We start from the raw sequence: 23625 nt of genomic DNA, 5'->3' as shown, positions 1-23625 counted from the left end.
CAAGGTTTAGGAGGGTGTTGATGGGAATGTTTGACCATTCTTCCAGAAGAGCATTTGTGAGGTCAGGCGCTGATGTTGGATGAGAAGGCCTGGCTCACAGTCTCTGCTCTAATTCATCCCAAAGGTGTGAGTGAGTGAATAACTTGTATAGCGTTACAAATGTGAACTAAATCGCCTCAAGACGCTTTTTTCCATCCAGTGTCGTTCTGATCCTTCAGAAGAGGTGGGTCTTAGGTTTTTTCCTGAAGGCCCGATGGTTTTCTTCCATGTGGATGTTTGTGGGTAGAGCGTTCCATAGCCGTGGTCCTTGGACTGCAAATCTTCTTTCTCCCTTCGATTTGTAGCGGGACTTGGGGATGTGGAGGAGGTTTTGGTTGGTTGATTAGAGAATGCGATTGGGCGTGTAGTGTTGAGGAGCCTTTCCTTGTGTGCACTTGTGGGTGAGACAGAGGGTCCTGAATGTGACCCGATCCTTTACGGTTAGCCAATGAAGGCTCCTTAGTGAAGGGGTGATGGATTCCCAGGGTTTTTATCAGTGTTCTATCAGGTTGAGGTCAAGACTCTGTGCAGGCCAGTCAAGTGGCTCATCCATGTCTTTATGGACCTTGCTTTGTGCACTGGTCCAAATCATTTGGTGGAGGGGGGGGGGGGGTTATAGTGTGGGGTTGTTTTTCAGGGGTTGGGTTGGCCCCCTTAGTTCCAGTGAAGGGAATGCTTAAGGAGTCAGCATACCAAGACATTTTGGACAATTTCATGCTCCCAACTTTGCCACATGTGAGGTATCGCCACGATCGTTAGACCGAGAACAATAATTCTAGCCATAGACCTCCTCTGTAACTCAAAACAGGTAACCTGTAAAAAAAAAAAAAAAAAAAATTAATCGTTGCCAATAGAGATTTTTAAGGGTCAAAGTTTTTGTCGCCATTCCACGAACGGGCGCGATTTTGAAGCGTGACATGTTGGGTATCAATTTACACTTCGTAACATTATCTTTCACAATATAAAAAAAAAATGGCTAACTTTACTGTTGTCTTATTTTTAAAGTAAAAAAAGTTATTTTTTCCCAAAAATAGTGCGCTTGTAAGACCGCTGCGCAAATACGCTGTGACAGAAAGTATTGCAACGACCGCCATTTCATTCTCTAGGGTGTTAGGAAAAAAAAAATATATATATATATATATATATATATATATATATATATATATATATATGTATACATATATATAAATGTTTGGGGTTTCTAAGTAATTTTCGAGCAAAAAAATAAATAAAAATAATACCAAACAATACCAAATAAAGTGGCCAGTGAGTGTATATATATATATATATATATATATATATATATATATATGGGGGATATTTCCTCCCTAGAGGACCCTCCTCATCCTGAGACATTTTATTTCATACAAAGATGGCTGCCAATCCCACTTCCCAGAACAAAATGGCCGCCCAGGTGGTCTCCTCATATTCCCGGGGCGTGGTTGCCAACCACAAGATGGCCTCCCCTCCACCACTCCCGCCTCACCGCTCTCCCCTCACAAAGAACGCGGCTGCCAGCCACAAGATGGCGCCGCTGTCTCCATGGTGACCGCCCTCCCCCGGAGTGCAGGGATTGGGCGGGAGGATAAGAGCGGCGGAGACGTAGGCGGTTGGTGTGCGTGATGACGTAAAGGGGAAGACGCGTCCATCTCACAGAGAAACGCTCAGCTGCTGACTCCATTTTGTAGCTGGCGGTTTGACCGGCTCCTCGCCCGATTCTACACCCGAATACAAGGCCTCCGCCTGATTCTACACCCGAATACAAGGCCTCCGCCTGATTCTACACCCGAATACAAGGCCTCCGCCCGATTCTACACCCGAATACAAGGCCTCCGCCTGATTTTACACCCGGAACATCCGACCACAGGGCCTCCGCCCGAATCTACACCCGAGCACAGGGCGCTCAGCGAGTGAGGAGAGATGGAATGGGGGAAAAGAGGTAACGGGTCACCCGGGGTACACATGGAGGGTGTATAGAGATATGAGGGATGTACGAGGTATGTAGGAGGGGGGAGGGAGTATGTTTTAGGGGTGGAGGGGTATGTAGGATGGGAAGTGGTACGTTGGAGGGGGCGGTTGGGTATGTAGGAGGGGGGGGGGAGTATATTTTAGAGGAGGGGGAGGGGTATGTCTAGAGGGGGTATGTAGGATGGGGAGGGTTATGTAGGAGGGGGCAGGAGTATGGTTTGGAGGGGTGGGGGGTATGTAGGAGGGGGAGGAGTATGTTGAAGGGGGCGGTGAGATATGTAGGAGGGGGGAAGAGTATATTTTAGAGGAGGGGTATGTCTAGAGGGGGTGGGGGGGTATGTTGGAGTGGGGGAGGTGTATGTAAGAGAGGGTGTGGGGTATGTAGGATGGTGAGTGGTACGTTGGAGGGGGTGGTGGGTTATGTAGGAGGGCGGGGGGGGGAGAGTATCTTTTAGAGCAGGGTTCTCAAACTGGCGGCCCTCCAGCTGTTGTAAAACTACAAGACCCATCATGCCTTTGCCTGTGTGAGTCATGCTTGTAACTGTCAGTCTTGCAATGCCTCATGGGACTTGTAGTTTTGCAACAGCTGGAGGGCCGCCAGTTTGAGAGCTCTGTTTTAGAGGATGGGGAGGGGTATGTCTAGAGAGGGTGTTGGGGTATGTTTGATGCAGAGGGGTATGTCGGAGGGGGGGTAGCGGGAGTATGTCGGAGGGGGGTAGCGGGAGTATGTCGGAGGGGGGTAGCGAGGGGGTATGTAGGAGGGGGGTAGCGGGGTATGTCGGAGGGGGGTAGCGGGAGTATGTAGGAGGGGGGTAGCGGGGTATGTCGGAGGGGGGTAGCTGGAGTATGTAGGAGGGGGGGTAGCGAGGGGGTATGTAGGAGGGGGGGTAGCGAGGGGGTATGTAGGAGGGGGGGGTAGCGAGGGGGTATGTAGGAGGGGGGGTAGCGAGGGGGTATGTAGGAGGGGGGGTAGCGAGGGGGTATGTAGGAGGGGGGGTAGCGAGGGGGTATGTAGGAGGGGGGGTAGCGAGGGGGTATGTAGGAGGGGGGTAGCGAGGGGGGTAGCGAGGGGGTATGTAGGAGGGGGGGTAGCGAGGGGGTATGTAGGAGGGGGGGTAGCGAGGGGGTATGTAGGAGGGGGGTAGCGAGGGGGTATGTAGGAGGGGGTATGTAGGAGGGGGTATGTAGGAGGGGGTATGTAGGAGGGGGTATGTAGGAGGGGGTATGTAGGAGGGGGTATGTAGGAGGGGGGGTAGCGAGGGGGTATGTAGGAGGGGGGTAGCGAGGGGGGGGGGTAGCGAGGGGGTATGTAGGAGGGGGGTAGCGGGAGTATGTAGGAGGGGGGTAGCGGGGGTATGTAGGAGGTGGGGTGGCGGGGGTATGTAGGAGGTGGGGTGGCGGAGTATGTCGGAGGGGGTGGCGGGGGTATGTCGGAGTAAGTAAGAAGATATACAGTATCTCACAAGTGATATGTCGGGGGTCGGTATCTGTGGGGGGGGGGGTGAGTAGATGTCATGTACAGGGGTGGGGGGAATGTCAGGGGTGAAGTAGTCTGTATGAGGGGGGGGTACATTAGATAGCAGGGGGTAGGTGTGTGTAGGGGGGGGATAGATGGGGATCTGGGGGAGGTAGGTGTCCATAGTAAAGTGTCTTGCGGGGGGGGGACCTGTATGTGAAAAATCAAAAGTGCGAATTGTAAAGGTTAATATGCAAGTTATTGTTATAAAGAGTGTTTGGGGGACCTTGGGGTCCCGCCCCGGTGGGGAGTGTTTGGGGGTCCCGCCCCGGTGGGGAGTGTTTGGGGGTCCCGCCCCACTTTAAAGCGGAAGTAAACCCATCGATTTTAACAGTTTCAAAAAGCAGTTACATTTCGCTAACTGTCACGTTGGTTGCGCTCTCAACCAAACTGTCAAACCATCCAATGGCTGGTGTCATAACTGATCACATGTGCAGCATCATGGCAGTTGAAGATTAAACATAGGCCAAGATGGCGGCTTCCTTGCCTGAAAATGATAGGTGGGTTACTTCCACTTTAAGCATTATTAAAAATCACTGCTCCTGAAAAAACTGCAGTTTTTAAACTTTTTTTTTTTATTTTTTTTGCATTGATACATGTTGTCCCCGTAGGAGCGGGTCCCCCAAACACTCCCCGTGGGGGCGGGTCCCGGGCCCCCCAAACACTTTTTAGGACAATAAATTGCATATTGGCACTTTTGATTTCTCCCATAGGCTTTCGAATTTGCCCCAAACACCCGATGATCAAGGCTCATCCCTAGTAAGCCGTCTCTCGTGTCTTGTAGGTAGATATCTGTGGGGGTAGGTGTCCATAGTAAGCAGTCTCTCTCGTTTTCTTGTGGGGGGGGGGTAGGTACATGCGTGGAGGTAGGTGTCGTCCATACTAAGCAGTCTCTCTCGTTGTCTTGTAGGTGTGGCGGGGTGGGTACCTGTGGAGGTAGGTGTCCATACTAGGCAGTCTTTCTCGTTGTGTCTTGTAGGTGGGGGGTAGGTAGGTACCTATGTGGAGGTAGGTGTCCATACTAAGCAGTCTCCCTCGTTGTGTCTTGTAGGTGGGGGGTAGGTACCTGTGTGGAGGTAGGTGTCCATACCAAGCAGTCTCTTGTAGGTGGGTGATAGGTAGGTACCTGTGGAGGTAGGTGTCCATACTAAGCAGTGTCTCTCTCTCTCGTTGTGTCTTGTAGGTGGGGGGTAGGTAGGTACCTGTGTGGGGGTAGGTGTCCATACTAAGCAGTCTCTTGTAGGTGTCCATACTAGGCAGTCTTTCTCGTGTCTTGTTGGTGGGGGGGATAGGTACCTATGTGGAGGTAGGTGTCCATACTAAGCAGTCTCTTGTAGGTGTCCATACTAGGCAGTCTTTCTCGTGTCTTGTTGGTGGGGGGGATAGGTACCTATGTGGAGGTAGGTGTCCATACTAAGCAGTCTCTTGTAGGTAGGTGTCCATACTAAGCAGTCTCTTGTAGGTGGGGGGTAGGTAGGTACCCGTGGAGGTAGGTGTCCATACTAAGCAGTGTCTCTCTCTCGTTGTGTCTTGTAGATGGGGTAGGTAGGTACCTGTGTGGAGGTAGGTGTCCATACTAAGCAGTCTCTTGTAGGTGGAGGTAGGTGTCCATACTAAGCAGTGTCTCTCTCTCGTTGTGTCTTGTAGGAGATCCAGGAGGAGACATGGCCACTCCGGCTGCATCTAAAGTTGTACTAAAGAGCACCACCAAGCTGTCCCTGAATGAGCGGTGAGGACCACCCTCTGCACTGTAACATTCCAATGTATACAAAGTACCCAATCAGAGCCCCTTCCGAGGGCCCCACCTACCCCGGCTCCTCCCTACATGAGAGCGGGGCGCCCAGACGTGGCAGCGGTGGTACACTGTGTGTGTGAGGAGTAATGTGTGTAAAAGTTGGGTCATCACACAGTGGGAGGGGGGGGCCTCTAGCCAGCCTCCCCGCCCCCCCCTCTATATATACTCCATGTTGTATATGGTTCCACTTCTGGCTGCAGCCTGGTAGCATGTTACCTGCGCTGCCTGATAACCCGCTGGCGTGTCCGGGGCCGGCGCACTCCACCGTGTGGCCGGTACTGTAAGAGGCATGATGGCGGGTCACCCTCCCTGCCCCGAGACCCTCTGACCACACTCTGGGGTCTTGTAAGAGGCAATTGTGTTGCTGTCTGCTCCCCCCCCCCCCCCCCCCCCCCTCAGCTTGCTCCTCCCTCTCGCCATCTCACCTCAATGGCCTCTCCCTGCTGCCTTCCCATCCTGCATTGCGGTGTCTTCATTTCATTGGTCAAGTGATGCCATCATGTGTGCTATGGAGGTAACCGGGCCAATGAGCCTCTCGGTATAATTTGGTCTTCCTCAGAGTTTGTGGGCCCCTGACCATCGTATCTATGACCCGGAGTTGAGGAAACCCCATATGACCGAGGGTCTGTGGTCCCCTGGCCATCCGCTCTATAAGGCTGAGAGTCTGTGGTCACCTGACAATCGACCTATATGACCAAAACTCAAGGGAACCTCTGACCATCACATCTATTTGGCCAAGAGTCCAGGAAACCCCTGATCATCAGCCCTATAAGGCCGAGAGTCTGTGGCCCTCTAAAAATAAACTTCATAAGGCTTAAGCATCTGTGGACCCCCGACCATCACGTCCTATATGGCCAAGAGTCTGTGGACCCCCGACCATCACGTCCTATATGGCCAAGAGTCTGTGGACCCCCGACCATCACGTCCTATATGGCCAAGAGTCTGTGGACCCCCGACCATCACGTCCTATATGGCCAAGAGTCTGTGGACCCCCGACCATCACGTCCTATATGGCCAAGAGTCTGTGGACCCCCGACCATCACGTCCTATATGGCCAAGAGTCTGTGGACCCCCGACCATCACGTCTATATGGCCAAGAGCCTGAGGACCCCGACCATCACGTTCTATATGGCCAAGAGCTTGTGGACCCCAACCATCACTTCTATATGGCCAAGAGTCTGTGGACTCCGACCATCACGTCTATATGGCCAAGAGTCATCTTGGCCATCATGCATTGCAGTTTCTCCATCACCGTGATGGTCAAGTGATGCCATCATGTGTGCTATGGGGGTACTTGGGCCAGTCGGTACACTTTTTAGGCTTCCGCTGCAGTTTTGGGCATGAAGTTGAAGCAAAACCATCCCCCATAAGACTAGTTTCTTGTCACTATAAAAATCCCTAATGCACCAAATAAGCATGTCAGTTCATAATACACACTATATGACAAAGTCTGAGGACCCTCGCTATCAAACCTCCATGACCAAGAGTCTGGGCGCTGACCAACTCTGTATGGCCAAGAGAACCCACCACCAGGCCAAGGGTCTGAGGTCCCCTGGCCATCGGCCCTGTGTGGCCAAAGGTCTGAGGTCCCCCAGGAAATCCTCTAGATCTACTATCCCATAGGTCTGCCTAGGATTGTACCCCCAGCACAATCCTGCCATGTGTAGGCCAGGCTGAGGGTCCAACCATGAACCAGGCCAGTGATGGAGAACCTTGGCACCCCAGATGTTTTGGAACATTGCCTACACTGCAGAATGCAGGAGCATCATGGGAAACATAGTTCCAAAACATCTGGGGTGCCAAGGTTCATCACTGGCCTAGGTCCACCAGTTGTGTGCAGCATAAAGATGGTGACTGAGCCATGTGTAAGTGATACTTGGCCACTTTTTCACACTTTAATGACAGGTTTCTTTTAATGGTGCCCCGTATAACGACATGTCTGGCAATGACCAACTTCATCCTCTGTGTGAAGGTCTCATACTTTGTTCTTTATCTAACACTCTGTTCTTCTGTGGTCATCTGTCTCCTCCCGTCACGTTTCGTCCTCTCCTGTCTCCTCAACCCCTTTCATCTCCTGCTATTTCCCAGACTCCTTTGCTTTCAATGTGCTGCCCCCCCAGCCTATCTTCTAGGTCTCGTTATTTGCTGTGCATTATGTGGAAATTGCAATGGCTAGATCTTTACACCGGCCTGAGTGCCGCCTAATTAATGGAGAAAAAGAATAAAAAAAAGAAATCATGGCCACCTCCAGTGTGGGGGGCCTTGAGGTTTACGGCATAGTGTCTGTCTGAAATCTTTTATCTAAACTCCTCCCCCCATTTTGTTCGACCTTGAAGCTTTACTAACATGCTGAAGAACAAACAGATGATTCCGGCCAACATCCGCGCCACCATGCAACAGCAGCACCTGGCCAGCGCCAGGAACAGAAGACTAGCCCAGCAGATGGAGAGCAGGCCTTCGGTGCAAGCTGCTCTGAAGCTGAAACAGGTGAGGAGTGTGGGTGGGGGTGGTGATCCGTCTGCATGGGGTACTACTTCACATATGGTGTGAATTGTCACTCCTGACTCCAACACTGAGCCAGTCACATCAGTCTCTGAACCAGGGGAGCTTACGCTCTAATGTCGTCCCACCATCTCGCATCCTAGAGGCCGCAATCAGGACTTGCATTCCATGTGTATGTAGCCATGATGGCTGAACTATTTGTGTCCTCAGGAACGGCCATCTTTCTTTCAAACTTCATGTGGTCATTTGGCATTGAGTACGTGAACCCCCCTTGCTCATATCCAACTTTGCGTAGTGTCCCCGTCCCACCAATAATATGGGAGGAACCACGGCTGTTAGAGGTGCTCACAGGTAGGGATGCGGAACCTATGCATGTGTCAGCACAAAGGTGGGCCTTAAAGTTGGCCATAGAGGACTCCCAGTTTTGGTGGATAAATGCCGAATTTAGATCTCCAGGTATGCCTCCTCCCCGTCTATGTTGTAGAGTAGGTGTAAAGTAAACGTACATCCTGACACAACGTCCACTCCTCTGCATGCATACGAGACTTGGGTCTCCTCTTTTGAAGCTACAAACAAAATCTGACAGGTTCTCTCTGCTGCCCAGTAGACCTCAACATTGGAGGATGGCCGCTGGGGAGGTGCTCACAGGGCTAGAGGAGAAGTTCCCGGAACATAGGGCGGCAGTGATGTCAGCTTGAGGGTGGATAACCTTTACATCTCCTCCAGTCAACCATAGTGAGCAGGGATAAGTCCCGGCATGTTTGCACACTCCATGTGCAGAGCCCGCCAGGAAGTCGGCACTACGCTAATCACAGGCAGGAAGACGTCCCGCTGCGCGGCTGTAGAGATCGGGAAATGTCTCATTGCCTGTGATTAGCGCAGCTCTGTGCCAACTTCCTGGCGGCCTCCGCACGTGGAGTGTGCGAACACGCCGCAACTCATCCCTGCTGCGCAGCTCCGTGCCGACTTCCTGGCGGGCTCTGCACGTGGAGTGCGCGAACAGGCCAGAACTTATCCCTGCTCACTATGGTTGACTGGAGGAGATGTAAAGGTTATCCACCCTCAAGCTGACCTCACTTCCGCCCTATGTTCCGGGAACTTCTCCTCTAGCCCTGTGAGCACCTCCCCAGCGGCCGTCCTCCAATGTTGAGGTCTTGCTGGGCAGCAGAGAGAACCTGGCAGATTTTGTTTGTAGCTTCAAAAGAGGAGACCCAAGTCTCGTATGCTTGCAGAGGAGTGGACGTTGTGTCAGGATGTACGTTTACTGTATACACCTACTCTACAACATAGACAAGGAGGAGGAGGCATACCTGGAGATCTGAATTCAGCATTTATCCACCAAAACTGGGAGTCCTCTATGGCCAACTTTAAGGCCCACCTTTGTGCCGACACATGCATGCGTTCTGCAAGCAGGAAGGGGTTAACACATGGTTCCTTGTCGTTCCCTCTAATAGTTTGCAGACTATTGATGTTAGGCTGACTGACCTGTCGTTCCCAGGGATTCGCAGAAGTACACCCCTCAGTCACATTTCTTGTAACTTTTCATGTGACAACACTGGAGAAATTACACTTTGCTACAATGTTGTGTAGTGAGTGTACATGGGGGGGGGGGGTGTACACAGGGGGGAGGGGTCCTTGTATCTACAATGTTGTGTAGTGAGTGTACAGCTTGTATAACAAATAACTCAACACACAGCCATTCATGTTGAAACCGCTGGCCACAAATGGGGGGAGGGGGTTGCCTGGGTAAACTATTTTTCTTTTCCTGTAAAGTTGCTTCAGTTAAGACAGAGATCCGACTTTGGAGGCGCCTTCCATTGAAATCAGTGGGTACAAGTCGCCATGAAGTAGTACAGGAACCTTTTCTGAAGTTGGAGCGACTTCAGTAGTGTTTCATTTTAAGACGGCACCCATTCACTTCAATGGAATTTCTCATGTTGCGTGACTTGGGGCGACACAAGTCTGATTCCCAAGTCGTGGTAGTGTGAACCGACACTTAGGGGTGTACTGACTTTTGTTGCCAGCGGTTAAGACATTAATGGCTGTGTGAGTTATTTTGAGGGGACGGAAAATTTACACTGTTATACAAGCTGTACACTCGCTACACAACATTGTAGCAAAGTGTAATTTCTTCAGTGTTGTCACAAGAAAAGATTTACACAAATGTGACTGAGGGGTGTACTTACTTTTGTGAGATACTATAAGTGCCGCAGGTCTCTCACCCCAGCGCTCTAGTTGTCTCCACCTCTCACGGCCATTCACATGGCTTGGAGTAGGGGGGGGGGGGTGAGACACTTGGCCTTGGGGGGGGGGGGGGCTGGGCCCTTAGCCTTGGGGCGCTGGTGGGGGTTACTGGGCCCTAAGCCATGGGGGGGGGAGACACTTGGTCTTGGGGCTATGGAGGGGGGTGGGGGGAGAGACACTGGGCCCTTAGCCTTGTCTTGGGGCTCTGCTGAGGGGGGGGAAGATGGGCCCTAAGCCATGGGGGGGGGGGAGACACTTGGTCTTGGGGCTATGGTGGGGGAGAGACACTGGGCCCTTAGCCTTGTCTTGGGGCTCTGGTGAGTGTGGGGGGGGGGCGACTGGGCCCTAAGCCATGGGGGGGGGGGGGAGACACTTGGTCTTAGGGCTATGGGGGGGAGGGACACACTGGGCCCTAAGCCTTGCCTTGGGGCTCTAGTAAGGGACTGGGCCCTTAGCCTTGGGGCTCTGGGGGGGAGGAGACTGGGTCCTTGGGGTTCTGGTTGAGGGGGGGTGGGTACTGGGTCCTTAGCCTTGGGGCTCTGGTGGGGACTTTAGATCCAAGCAGTAGATGTACATAAAAAATCTTCCTATGTGCTGCTAATTGCAGTAGTAAGTTCTGAATCGCACCACTCCATTCCCTGGACCTCTTCTGGACTCCAGCGCCAGTTTTGTCGCATGTGCCGAAGCATTGGTCCAATGGTCTGTTGTGCGGGAAGATTGTCCGTCACGGCAGGCCCTGTGTCAGAGAAGTTCTGGGCACTCTGAGCTTTATTTACCTAAACGAAGTCCACGTGTTTACCATGTCATACCACATCCATGTTTACTGCACCTAGGTGAGGGTGAGGTCCTCCTCCATTGGACCAGGTCTTGGAGAATGTTGAGTAGCCGGGAAGACGTAGCACAGTGCAGGATCGAAGTCTTACCAGATTTGCTACTCGGCATTCCCAGGTATCTTGGCAGCAGGAGGGGGGCATCGCCCATTATCTTATTTTTGGGGGGGCACATTCACAAAGTTGACTCTGCCTAAAGAGCCCCGTCCTCTTTAAATATTATTGTGCTTTGGCTTTTTCCGAGGGGGTAGCCTGGAAAGACGTTTCCTTTTCCTTGTGTTGTCTTTTATCTATCCTGCCAGATGCTTGTTGGCTCCGCCCCCTTTAACGTAGGGACATCCTTTTCAATTTCATTCTTTCCTCCCTGTCCCGACAGAGCTTGAAGCAGCGGCTCGGCAAGAGCAACATCCAGGCCCGGTTGGGGAGACCGGTGGGGAACCTCCAGCGAGGAGGAGTCGGAGGGATGAGAGGAGGCGGCATAGGAATGCGGGGCTCCCAGAGAGGCATGATGAGGGCCGGCCGGGGAGGTAGAGGAATGCCCAGGGGCGCGATGAGCATGAGAGGTCGGTAGGATGTAATATCGGCCAAATCCAAACGAAGAGCTTTTTGCAATGGCTGACCGCTAATTTATTTTATTTTCTTTGTGCAGGGCAAAACCTCAGAGGCCGCGGCGGTTCTCCGAGAATGGGGATGGGAATGAGGAGAGGTGGTGGGCTGCGAGGACGTGGCATGGCTGGAAGAGGACTAAGAGGGGGAGTCATGAATCGTGGAGGTCCTGGAGGAAGAGGTTGGTACTTGCGTTCCTTCATCACACCACTAGGGGGAGGGTAGCGTGGTTCAGATTTGGCACTATGAAGTGTACTTGTAGTCTTTATATTTTTATGGCCGAGGTCCGCTGCAGCAAATCATTGTGCTTTGAATTTTTGGGCTCCTTCAGTTTCAGGAGGGGACATTGCACGAGTGGTAAGAATCCAAATGTAGATTCCTACCAAATGCCTGATGGGGAAACCCCATAAATTAAGACTGGTCCCCATAAATGAAGCCTGGTAGGGAACCAAAGGAACCCCATAAATTAAGCTTGGTAAGAGGTCCCCATAAAGGTTGAAGAGGAACCCCATATGAAGCTTGGTAGGAAACCAAGGGATCCCCATAAATGACACTTAGTATGAAGCCCAGTAGGGATCCCTATAAATAAAGCCTGGTAGGAATCCAAGGGATCCCCCAAACAAAGCATGTTAGGAAGCCAAAGGAATCCCTGGTAGGAATCCAAGGGAACCCCCATAAAGCCCAATATGGTTCCTCATAAATGAATCCTGGTAGGAAACCAAGGGATCCCCAATAAATGAAGCCTAGGGAACCACATAAATGACACTTGGTAAGAAGCCAAGGGAACTCCACATATGAAGCCCGGTAGGGATCCCCATGAATAAAGCCTGATAGGAATCCAAGGGGACCCCATAAAGCCCAGTAGGGTTCCTCATAAATAAAGCCTGGTGGGCAGTCCCATAGATCAAGCTTGGTAAGAAACTAAGGGATCCCCCATAAAGGAAGCCAAGGGAACCCCCATATAAAGCCCAGTAGGGATCCCCATAATTCCTGGTAGGAATCCAAGGGAACCCCATAAAGCCTAGTGGGGTTAATCATGAAGCCTGGTAGGGAACCCCATAAAGCCTAAGAAGCCAAGGGAACCCCCACATATGAAGCCTAGAAGGGAACGCCATGAAGGAAGCCTGGTAAGAATCCAAGGGAACCCCATAAATGAAGCCTAGGGAACCCCATAAAATGAAGCTCGGAAAGAAACCAAGGGATTCCCCATAAACGAAGCCAGGTAGGGATCCACATAAAGCCTGCTAGGAATCCAAGGGAACCCCATAAAGCCTGGTAGGATTCCTCATAAATGAAGCCTGGTACGAAACCCCCATAAATAAAGCCTAGAACCCCCACATATGAAGCCTGGTAGGGATCCCCATAAAGGAAGCCTGTAAGAATCCAAGGGGACTCTTATAAAGCCTGGTAGGGTTCCTTATAAATAAAACCTGGTAGGCAGCCCCATAAACTAAGCCTGGTAGGAATCCAAGGGAACCCCATAAAGCTTAGTGGGGTTCCTCATGAAGCCTGGTAGGGATCCCCATAAAGGAAGCCTGGTAGGAAGCCAAGGGGGCACCATAAGTGAAGCCTCGTGGGAAACGAGGATCCAAATAAATGAAGCATGGTAAGGATCCAAGGCCACCCCATAAATGAAGCTCAATAAGAAACCAAGGGATCCCCCATAAATTAAGCCTGATGGGGAACCCCATAAAGTCAGTAGGGTTCCTCATAAATAAAAGCCTGGTGGGCAGCCCCATAAATGAAGCCCAACCTCTAGGTTGTGTACCTTTTTTGTGTATTTATACCTTCAGTGCTCTAATTGAATCTCTTCCTTTGTCCTCAGGCCGTGGCGGTGTCGTTGCTCGGGGTAGAGGAGGGTTCAGCCGAGGACGAGGCCGCAGTAGAGGAAGGGGATCACCACGTCCAGCACTGACCCGCGAGCAGCTTGACAACCAGCTAGACGCCTACATGTCCAAAACGAAAGGCCACCTGGACGCTGAGCTAGATGCCTACATGGCTCAGGCGGACCCCGAAACCAACGACTGACCGACCCACCCAACTTTTTATTTAAAGAACTGAATTCTTACCAGCCTCTGCCGGAGACAAAAAAAATAAACGGCAGCCAACCGGCTCATCACCTCGTTTTAGAGTTCCTTTTACTTTTTTTGATACTTAGAACTGGTTTTTGTTTTTCAAGTATTTTATTATTGACTGAATGTACGGCTGACGGGACACACCGCCGCCCGTCTCTTCCGGACAGGAAATATTTTATCACTGCCCTGCAGATTCCAAACGTGGCCTGTCCCATTCACACTGATCTGCCGCATCAAGGTGCATTGCGGTAAAGGTGACCCCCGTATGATTGGCGCACCACATCGCAGGTTTTTTGTTGTAACGTTTGTTGTGTGCGCCGGCCAGTGTGTATGGGGCCGTTCTCAGGACGGGACCGCTGTTGACAATCGGCGTCTCGTCTTTTTGGCAGTACATAGGATATTGTCGGGTTTTGTAGCCGCGGTGTTTATTACTGTTGAACAATCATTAAACACTTTACAAGTCTGAATGTGTCCGGCTGCCTTTCTGGAAAACCGTGCGCCATTTACCGGATCCTATGGTAAGTCTTAAAGGGACGGAACCCTTTCCATCCTGGATTTTTGCGGAGAGCTTTTAATATCAGTTGGAGACGTCTAGAAAAGTTTCAAGAAAACTGGTATGGAGATCGTGGAACCTTCATACCTAAAGAGGTGACGCGGCGCTCATTGACATGTCTTCATGATCTGGATGGTGCCCACTAAACCAAAGCACCACCCTGTAAAAGAAGCTTTGATTTTCCTTTTCTGTTGACCAGGGATCCTCAAACTACGGCCCTCCAGCTGTTGCGGAACCACACATCCCATGAGGCATTGTAAACCTGACATTCACAGACATGACTAGGCATGATGGGAATTGTAGTTCCTGAACAACTGGAGGGCGGTAGTTTGAAGACCCATGCTGTTGACCCTTTTGATCGTTGAGGCATTGGTCCCCGGCACCAGGTACTGGCCTCGTAGAGGACCACCCATCCTCAGACCGGGGGTGACGGGTGATGCAACCAATTGTTGCCTGCTCACCAATATGGCATTCATTGGAGTCTTTATGCATGCAACCCACAGCGGGGCCATGCTCCCATGAGTTTCCAAAACCCAGTGGCCTCTTGGGGGTGGCGGGTGGATGGAGTCCAATTGTCCAATATGGCATCCATTTGGGTCTCCATGGAGCCAAATCTCTGCACGCAACCCACAGCAGGGCCTGTTCACCAATGAGAATCCAATACCAAGTGGCCTCTTGGGGGTGGCAGGTGGGTGCAGCCGATTGTTACCTGCTCACCAATACTGCCTCTATAGGAGTCTCCATGGAGCCAAACCTTGGCACACGCAACCCAGATCCCTTGCGCCACAGCAGGGCCCGTGCTCTCATGAGAATCCAATAACTAGTGGCAGGTGGGTGACGCCCAGTTGTTACCTGCTCACTAGTATGGCCTTCATAGTAGTCTTTATGCACCCAAACCTCTGTGCATGCAACCCACAGCAGGGCCCGTGCTCCCATGAGTTTCCAAAACCCAGTGGCCTCTTGGATTGCACCCACCCACCACCCCCAAGAGGCCACTGGGTTTCGGAAACTCATGGGAGCATGGGCCCTGCTGTGGGTTGCATGCACAGAGGTTTGAAGACTCCAATGGATGCCATATTGGTGAGCAGGTAACAATTGGGCTGTACCCACCCCCCAAGAGGCGGCTGGGTATTGGATCCTCAATGGATTCCATATTGGCGTGCAGGTAACAGTTGGACTGCACCCACCTGTCGCCCTTAACTGTTACTTGCTCACCAATATGGTATCCATTGGGGTCTCTGCATGCAACCCACAGCAGGGCCTGTTCACCAATGAGAATCCAATACCCAGTGGCCTCTTGGGGGTGACGGGTGGGTGCAGCCCAATTGTTATCTGATCACCAATACGGCCTCCTTGGGAGCCAAACCTTGGTGCTCGCAACCCAAATACCTTGCACACGCAGCCCACAGCATGGCCCGTGCTCCCACGAGGATCCCAATAACTACTGGCCTCTTGGGGGTGGTGGATGCAGCCCAATTGTTACCTGCTCACTAGTATGGCCTTCATGGTAGTCTTTATGCACCCAAACCTCTATGCATGCAACCCACGAAGAAATGGCAATGGGGGACAGCGCTCAGGTTTTCTGCACAAACAATCAATTTTGGGGTTTAAAACTTTAAAAATAAAATAAATTAATCAGCTTCCCTGACTGCAGCATAGTTATTATGATGTAAGTGCTGGATTATTTTATACATTATATTAAAATACAGTTTACTCAGTGGCGCTTTTCTCCTTACTTTTTTTTTTTTTTTTTGCATGCAACCCACAATAGGGCCTGTGCGCCCATGAGTTTCCAAAACCCAGTGGCCTCTTGGACTTTGCCTCTTCTAAAAAGGCCTTGGTGGACTTGCCCTTTAAGGGTGAGCGGCTGTTTGGGGCGTCTCTGGACGACATAAAAGATGCCACAGGAGGCAAGAGTACTCTGCTCCCACAATCGGGAAAAGGGAAGGAGCCTCGCCGTAAGCAGGGGCCCTCCTTTACTGCCCCCAGGTGTTTTTTTTCGTCCGCCCGGTGGGCAGGAAAACGTTTCCAGGGCGCTAAGGCGCCCGCTGAAGGGCAGAAGCGCCCCTGATTCCGCAAGCCCAACAAGCCTGCGGATAAACCGGCTTCCACATGAAGGTCTGCCCCCACCCGTATCTCGTGTGGGTCAGGGGAGTGATTGTGCCTGGAACGGTTTTACTCCAATCTGTTTGTATTCCCTGGACCTCAAGGCCCTCAACTGTTTTGTCAAGGTGCAAAAGTTCAGGATGGAGTCGGTTCGCTCTTTAGTAGCGGCGCTCCATCAGGGGGATTTTCTGGTGTCCTTGGATATCAAGGACGCGTACCTGCATATGCGCAAAGCACCAGAGATTTCTGCGCTTTGCGGTCGGAGGGGACCACTTTTTAATTTGTGGCCCTCCCTTTCAGCCTTACCTCGGCGCCACGGGTTTTCACCAAGGTGCTCGCTCCGATTCTGGCCCTGCTTAGGCAGCGCCGGATCACGATTGTAGGATACCTGGACGACCTTCTCCTGAGAGCTTCTTCAGGCTCAGAGTTAGAGGTGGATGTGTCGATCACCTGCCAGACCCTCCAGGAATTCGGTTGGCTGCTGAATGTCCAGAAGTCAGTCCTGGTACCGTCTCAGCGTCTGGAATACCTGGGGTTGGTCCTGGATTCCTCCGAGGCGAGAGTTTTCCTCCCAACAGAGAAACTACAGACACTGCAATCTGCGGTGCAGCGGTTTTGCATGCGAGTTCTGGGTCTGATGGTTGCCTCCTTCGAGGGGGTTCCGTATGCCCAATTCCACACTCGAGTGTTAGAGAGAAATTCTGTCGCGTTGGGACAAGCTCCCTTCGTCTCTGGATTACCAGATCCAGGTGAGTCGCCTGGTGTGGTGGCTGACGTCTCCGGTACTTTGGACCGGGAAATCGTTTCTGCCGTGCCATTGGACGGTGGTCACGACGGATGCCAGTCTCTCGGGCTGGGGGGGTATCCAGTCAGCCCAGGGGCGCTAGACTCAGGAGTTGTCCCGCCTACCGATCAATTTCCTGGAACTCCGGGCGATCAGGCTGTGCCTCTCCAAGTGGTGTCTGGGTCTGCAGGACCGTCCGGTCAGGATCCAGTCCGACAACCCTGTGGCGTATGTCCATCATCAAGGGGGCACACGGAGCTCGGCTGCAGCGGCGGAAGCCGCTCACATCCTCCGGTGGGCAAAAGGGTACGTCCCGGCTCTGTCGGTCGTGTACATTACAGGGGTACAGAACTGGCAGGCTGACTACTTAAGTCGCCAAACGCTAGACCAAGGAGAATGGTCGCTTCACCCGGATGCATTTCAGAGTCTGTGCCAGGAATGGGGCACTCCAGATGTGGATGTTCTGGCGTCCCGTCTCAATCGGAAGGTGTCACGGTTTGTGGCCAGGTCAAGAGACCCGTGGGCGGACGCGTCAGACGCGCCATGGGGGGGGGGTCACTTTCGCCTAATCTACGCCTTCCCTCCTCTGAAGCTTCTTCCTCGCGTACTGCGCAGAGTGGAAGCCGAGGGATACCAACAATCCTGATCGCTCCGGATTGGCCGAGCCGTCACTGGTACGCGGGTCTGGTGGCAGACATTCCTTGGCGTCTACCTCTACGAGAAGATCTGCTGTCGCAGGGTCCAATCTTTTACCCTGCTTTACAGTCTTTGGCTTTAATGGCGTGGCTGTTGAGAGCCAGGTGCTGAAGGACCGAGGTCTGTCGGACTCGGTGATCTCTACCATGCTGCGGGCGCTGAAGTCTACTTCCCGGAAGATTTACCATCGTATGTGGAAGGCTTACATCTCTATTTGTGAGGAGATGAATTGGCACCCCTGTGCATACGTGATGTCCTGGATTCTGCTGTTCTTACAGCGTGGAGTAGATCAGGCTCTCGCCTTACGTACGGTTAAGGGTCAGATTTCAGCCTTGGCTGTTTACTTTCAGCGACCCTTGGCGTCGCACTCCTTGGTGCATACGTTTGTGCAGGGGGTTTGACATGTGGCCCCTCCTGTGCGTCCTCTACTGCCTCCGTGGGACTTGAATTTAGTCCTCTCGGTGCTTCAAGAGTCTCTGAGGACATTCGGAAAATTTCTTTGTTGACTCTGTCCCAGAAGGTGGTTTTTCTGGTGGCGATTACTTCGGTAAGACGAGTCTCTGAACTAGCGGCCTTGTCTTGCAAGGCTCCCTACTTAGTCATCTACAGGGATAAGGTGGTGCTGCGGCCGTCTTTTCTCCCAAAGGTTGTTTCGGCTTTTCACATTAATGAGGACATTGTTCTTCCATCCTTGTGTCCTCGGCCGAAAAACCAGAAGGAAGCCACTTTGCATTCCTTGGACGTGGTTCGAGCCCTACGAGTGTACTTGTCTGCTACGTCTCCTTTTCGGAGGTCGGATTCACTGTTCCTGTCGGTGACTGGTCCTAAGAAAGGTCTGGGGGTCTCGTCGGCCACCATTTCTAGGTGGATCCGACAGGTCGTGCTTCAGGCCTATGCCCTAAAGGGGCGGGTGCCCCCCTTTCCGTTTACGGCGCATTCGACCAGGGCGATTGGTGCCTCTTGGGCTTTCCATCATCAAGCGTCTGTTTTACAGGTGTGTAAGGCAGCGACCTGGTCGTCAATCCACACCTTATGAAAATTTTATAAGGTGGATGTGAGTGCGTCTTCGGATGCCTCCTTTGGCCGCAGGTTTTACAGGCGGCAGTTTAAGGTTGAAGTTCCTCCGTTGAGTAACTCCGGTTTTGTTTGGGGTGTAACCTGGTTTGCTGTGTTCCCCCCCCCCCCCCCTCGATTTTTGACACTGCTTGGGGACGTCCCTAAGGTCAATGCTGCTGTGTCCGTCCATGAACGGAAGAGAAAATAGGATTTTTGTACTCGCCGTAAAATCCATTTCTCTGAGTTCATGGACGGACACAGCACCCTCCCCTCCTTTGTTTCTACTGCTTGTTACGAACTGGGGCTGCATGAGGCAGAGAGAGGGATGTACCCGGGGGACCCGCCCCCTGGGAGGTGCTGTACTGAGAAGTGTTTTAACACCTAAAGTGCTGTTTTTTGCCTAGTCAATCTCCTAGAGGGAAGGATAATACCCCTAAGGTCAATTGCTGCTGTGTCCGTCCATGAACTCAGAGAAATGGATTTTACGGTGAGTACAAAAATCCTATTATTATTTTTTTGGATGCACCCGATTAGAGCCATAGGTGTCCAAAAAATGAGACGCGGGCGCAACGCTGTGCGTTCAGCTTCTCATTCAGCTGTATGTTAGGAAAGCAGATTCCTTTGCGTTCCTAACATTGAAACGCCAATCAGGTGCACCGGGTCTTTGTTACCTGTCACCTGATTGGCTGAAGAAGCAGTCGGGGAAGATGGAGGATACCGCTCTCCGTCGCCTGCTGCCCACCCGAGACAAGGTAAGTGCTGGGCAGATGACGGGTGGCACAGTGGCTGCAATTGATATTTGTTTGAGCACCAGCCGCCACTGGTGTGAGGGGTCAGTCAAACGTTGGAGTGGGGATAGTTGAATGTCTATGTTGCGAAGGCCAAACTGCCGCAGCGGTGGGGGTGGCATATCTGCATATATCGAGTGCAGAAAGCAAGGTCCATAAAAACATGGATCAGCGAGTTTGGGGGGTGGAGGAATTTGACTGGCCTGCACAGAGTCCTGACCTCAACCCTATAGAGCACCTTTGGGATAAATTAGAGAGGAGACTGTGAGCCAGGCCTTCTCATCCAACATCAGTGCCTGACCTCACAAATGTTCTTCTGGAAGAATGGTCAAACATTCCCATAGACACCCTCCTAAACCTTGTGGACGGCCTTCCCAGAAGAGGTGAAGCTGTTAGAGGTGCTAAGGGCGGGGCCAACTCAATGAATAAGCTCACCTGTTAGTGTGTGAAACGCGTCTACCATTTTATCTGTTTGAAAATTAAAGAATTTTGATGGATCTTGGAGTGCGGCCATTTCTTCGTTTGTTGTGGGCCAACACTAATTTATTTTGTGATTTTTTTTTTGGCGCATCTTTTTCTTTCTTTTTTCAATATTGAACCCTACCGGGCGTCCCAATACTTTTGGTAATATGGTACACCATCCTGCTTGACGGTCACTGGCTTTAATGGCCTGAGCTTGTGAGCCCAGGTCATCCCGGACGAGCCCCCTTCCAGTGAAAAAAGAGAAGCAGCACACTGATGATCTCATCTCTCTGTCACTATGCTCTCTCCTCCTGTCAGTTCTGGATAGACTCAGCAAAGCTGAATACGTTCACAGCCACCCCACCCCTGTCAGTCTGTGGCACATGAGTTGGGCGAAGGGGTTGCTTCCATCAGAGGTGTCTCACACGGGTACTTTGCTCAAGCTTGTAAAATAAACTCCTCTGTGTATTGAAGAGAACCGGACACCAGGTGGCGTTAAGAGTAATATTCATTTATTAGATCTGAACACCAGGTGGCGCTGGAGTAATATTTATTAGATCTGAACACCAGGTGGCGCTGGAGTAATATTTATTAGATCTGAACACCAGGTGGCGCCGGAGTAATATTTATTAGATCTGAACACCGGGTGGCGCTGGAGTAATATTAATTCATTAGATCTGAACACCAGGTGGCGCTAGAGTAATATTTATTAGATCTGAACAGCAGGTGGCGCTGGAGCAAAGTTAATTTATTAATCTGAACACCGGGTGGCGCCGGAGCAAAGTTCATTTATTAGCTCTGAACAGCAGGTGGCACTGGAGTAATATTAATTTATTAGATCTGAACACCGGGTGGCGCTGGAGTAATATTTATTAGATCTGAACACCGGGTGGCGCTGGAGCAATATTAATTTATTAGATCTGAACACCAGGTGGCGCCGGTGTAATAATAATTTATTAGATCTGAACACCAGGTGGCGCCGGAGTAATATTTATTAGATCTGAACACCGGGTGGCGCTGGAGTAATATTTATTAGATCTCAACACCAGGTGGCGCTGGAGTAATATTTATTAGATCTGAACACCAGATGGCACCGGAGTAATATTAATTTATTAGATCTGAACACCAGGTGGCGCTAGAGTAATATAAATTTATTAGAACTGAACAGCAGGTGGCGCTGGAGTAATATTTATTAGATCTGAACACCAGGTGGCGCTGGAGTAATATTTATTAGATCTGAACACCGGGTGGCGCTGAAGAAATATTTATTAGATCTGAACACCAGGTGGCGCTGGAGTAATATTTATTAGATCTGAACACCGGGTGGCACTGGAGTAATATTTATTAGATCTGAACACCGGGTGGCGCTGGAGCAAAGTTAATTTATTAGATTTGAACACCGGGTGGCGCTGAAGAAATATTTATTAGATCTGAGCACCAGGTGGCGCCGGTGTAATAATAATTTATTAGATCTGAACACCAGGTGGTGCCAGAGTAATATTAATTCATTAGATCTGAACACCGGGTGGCGCTGTAGCAAAGTTAATTTATTAATCTGAACACCGGGTGGCGCCGGAGTAATATTTATTAGATCTGAACACTGGGTGGCGCTGGAGTGATATTAATTCATTAGATCCGAACACCGGGTGGCGCTGTAGCAAGTTAATTTATTAATCTGAACACTGGGTGGCGCTGTAGCAAAGTTAATTTATTAGATCTGAACACCAGGTGGCGCCAGAGTAATATTTATTAGATCTGAACACCAGGTGGCGCCAAAGTAATATTTATTTATTAGATCTGAACACCAGGTGGCGCCAGAGTAATATTTATTAGATCTGAACACCAGGTGGCGCTGTAGCAAAGTTAATTTATTAGATCTGAACACCAGGTGGCGCCGGAGTAATATTAATTTATTAGATCTGAACACCAGGTGGCGCCAGAGTAATATTAATTTATTAGATCTGAACACCAGGTGGCGCCGGAGAAATATTTATTAGATCTGAACACCAGGTGGCGCTGGAGCAATGCTTGTTCATTAGAATGTATGTAAGTGCCTCAACCTATAGAGGAACTAGGTGTCCCAGCATGCCCTGGGAGGCCAGCGCTGTTTCCTGCGCGCGCCACGTGAAGTATAGAGCAGGAGATTTCTATTATTCCACGTCTGCGGGCGCACAATCTTCGGGATATCGGTGACATGTCACAATATACAGCAAAGGTATCGGAATTCTCCACAAAACCATCCCTGAGCTGCAGTCAGGGACTCTGCCTAGGCTGAGATGATGTCATCAGTCTGCTGCAGGCAGGAGGAAGCATTTCCTCAGTCTCCCCTCCCCCCAGTAACCAATCAGGACCCCCCCATGTGTGTGGAATCTGTGAATTGAGGATCTTTGGAACCTTCCTCTTCTGTGTAGAGCTGCAGTGTGGACTGTCTGTGGTGCAGGGGGGAGGGAGGCTGCAGGTAAACAAGCCCTGTAGAGTCAGGCAAGGCTCCAGCCCTCTGATTGGTGGGGGGGGGGGGGGGGCTTGGAAGATGAAAAGCTCCTGCTGATTGGCTGCAGATTCCAGAGAAGCCTCTGACGTCATCCCCCGGCTTCACCTATTGTTAGGGCCAAGCAAAAACAAGTTCTAGAGAGGGAAGAAGAGACAGAAAGAGAGAGAGAAGAGATATCCTGAGAGGGGAGAGAGATCTCGAGAGGGGAAGAGACGTCCTGCTAAGAAAAAAGGAGGAGAGATCCTGAGAAGAGAGGAAACGAGAGAGACATCCTAGAGGAAGAGAAGAGGAAAGAGACATTCCGGGAGGGAAGAGACATCTCAGAAGATCGGGGGGAAAGGAAGGAGAGACATCCTAGAGGAAGAGAAGAGGAAAGAGACATTCCGAGAGGGAAGAGACATCTCAGAAGATCGGGGGAAAGGAAGGAGAGACATCCTAGAGGAAGAGAAGAGGAAAGAGACATTCCGAGAGGGAAGGAGGGAAGAGACATCTCAGAAGATCGGGGGAAAGGAAGGAGAGACATCCCCGAGAGGGACAAGAAGAGGGGAGAGATTAAAAGGAGGAGAGAGAGGAAACAGAAAAGAGGGAAGAGAGAGCCTGAGAAAAAAGCAGGGGAGAGACATCTGCGAAGAATATCGGGGGAAAAGGAAGGAGAGAGAGAGGAGAAAAGGGTAGAAGAGGGAAGAGACGTCCTGAGAAAGAAGCGAGATATCCAAGAGAGAGACACAGAGACATCTGAGAAGAAGATTGGAAGAAAGTAAGGAGAGACATCCAAGGGGGGAGAAGGCAGAAACATCCGAGAAGGGCAAGAGAGAGAAGTAGAGTCAGAAAGAGGAGATAGAGACCTACAGCGAGAAGAGGGGAGAGACCTGCGAAGAACGGGGGAAAAGGAAGGAGAGACATCCAAGAGGGAAGACGCGAGAGATGGGTAGAGAGCAAGGGTAGAAGAGAAAAAGAGAAATCCAAGAAGAAGAGGGGAGACACATCTGAGAAGATTGGGGGAAAGTAAGAGACATCCTGAGAAAGAAGAGAGGAGACATCTGAGAAGGGCAAGAGAGAGGAGAGACAGAAGGAGGGAATAGAGACCTTCTATAGCCAGAAGAAGAGACATCTG

The 23625-nt window shown here is 51.1% G+C and overlaps 1 protein-coding gene across 1 annotated transcript; it reads left to right on the top strand.

The window, feature by feature from the left end:
- The first annotated feature begins 1638 nt into the window (after window positions 1-1638).
- On the top strand, window positions 1639-14038 carry LOC120920395 (chromatin target of PRMT1). The gene is made up of 6 exons (XM_040332458.1): window positions 1639-1978; window positions 5171-5252; window positions 7655-7805; window positions 11271-11457; window positions 11544-11681; window positions 13326-14038. The coding sequence occupies exons 1-6, from the start codon at window positions 1960-1962 to the stop codon at window positions 13526-13528; spliced, it is 780 nt and encodes a 259-aa protein (XP_040188392.1). The 5' UTR covers window positions 1639-1959; the 3' UTR covers window positions 13529-14038.
- Window positions 14039-23625: the final 9587 nt, after the last annotated feature.

The sequence above is a fragment of the Rana temporaria genome, chromosome 13 (genome assembly GCF_905171775.1).
Source record: "Rana temporaria chromosome 13, aRanTem1.1, whole genome shotgun sequence".
In the NCBI taxonomy this organism is placed as follows: domain Eukaryota; kingdom Metazoa; phylum Chordata; class Amphibia; order Anura; family Ranidae; genus Rana; species Rana temporaria.
The sequence above is the reverse complement of the archived record's forward strand: the minus strand, read 5'-3'. Positions and strand labels throughout refer to the sequence as shown.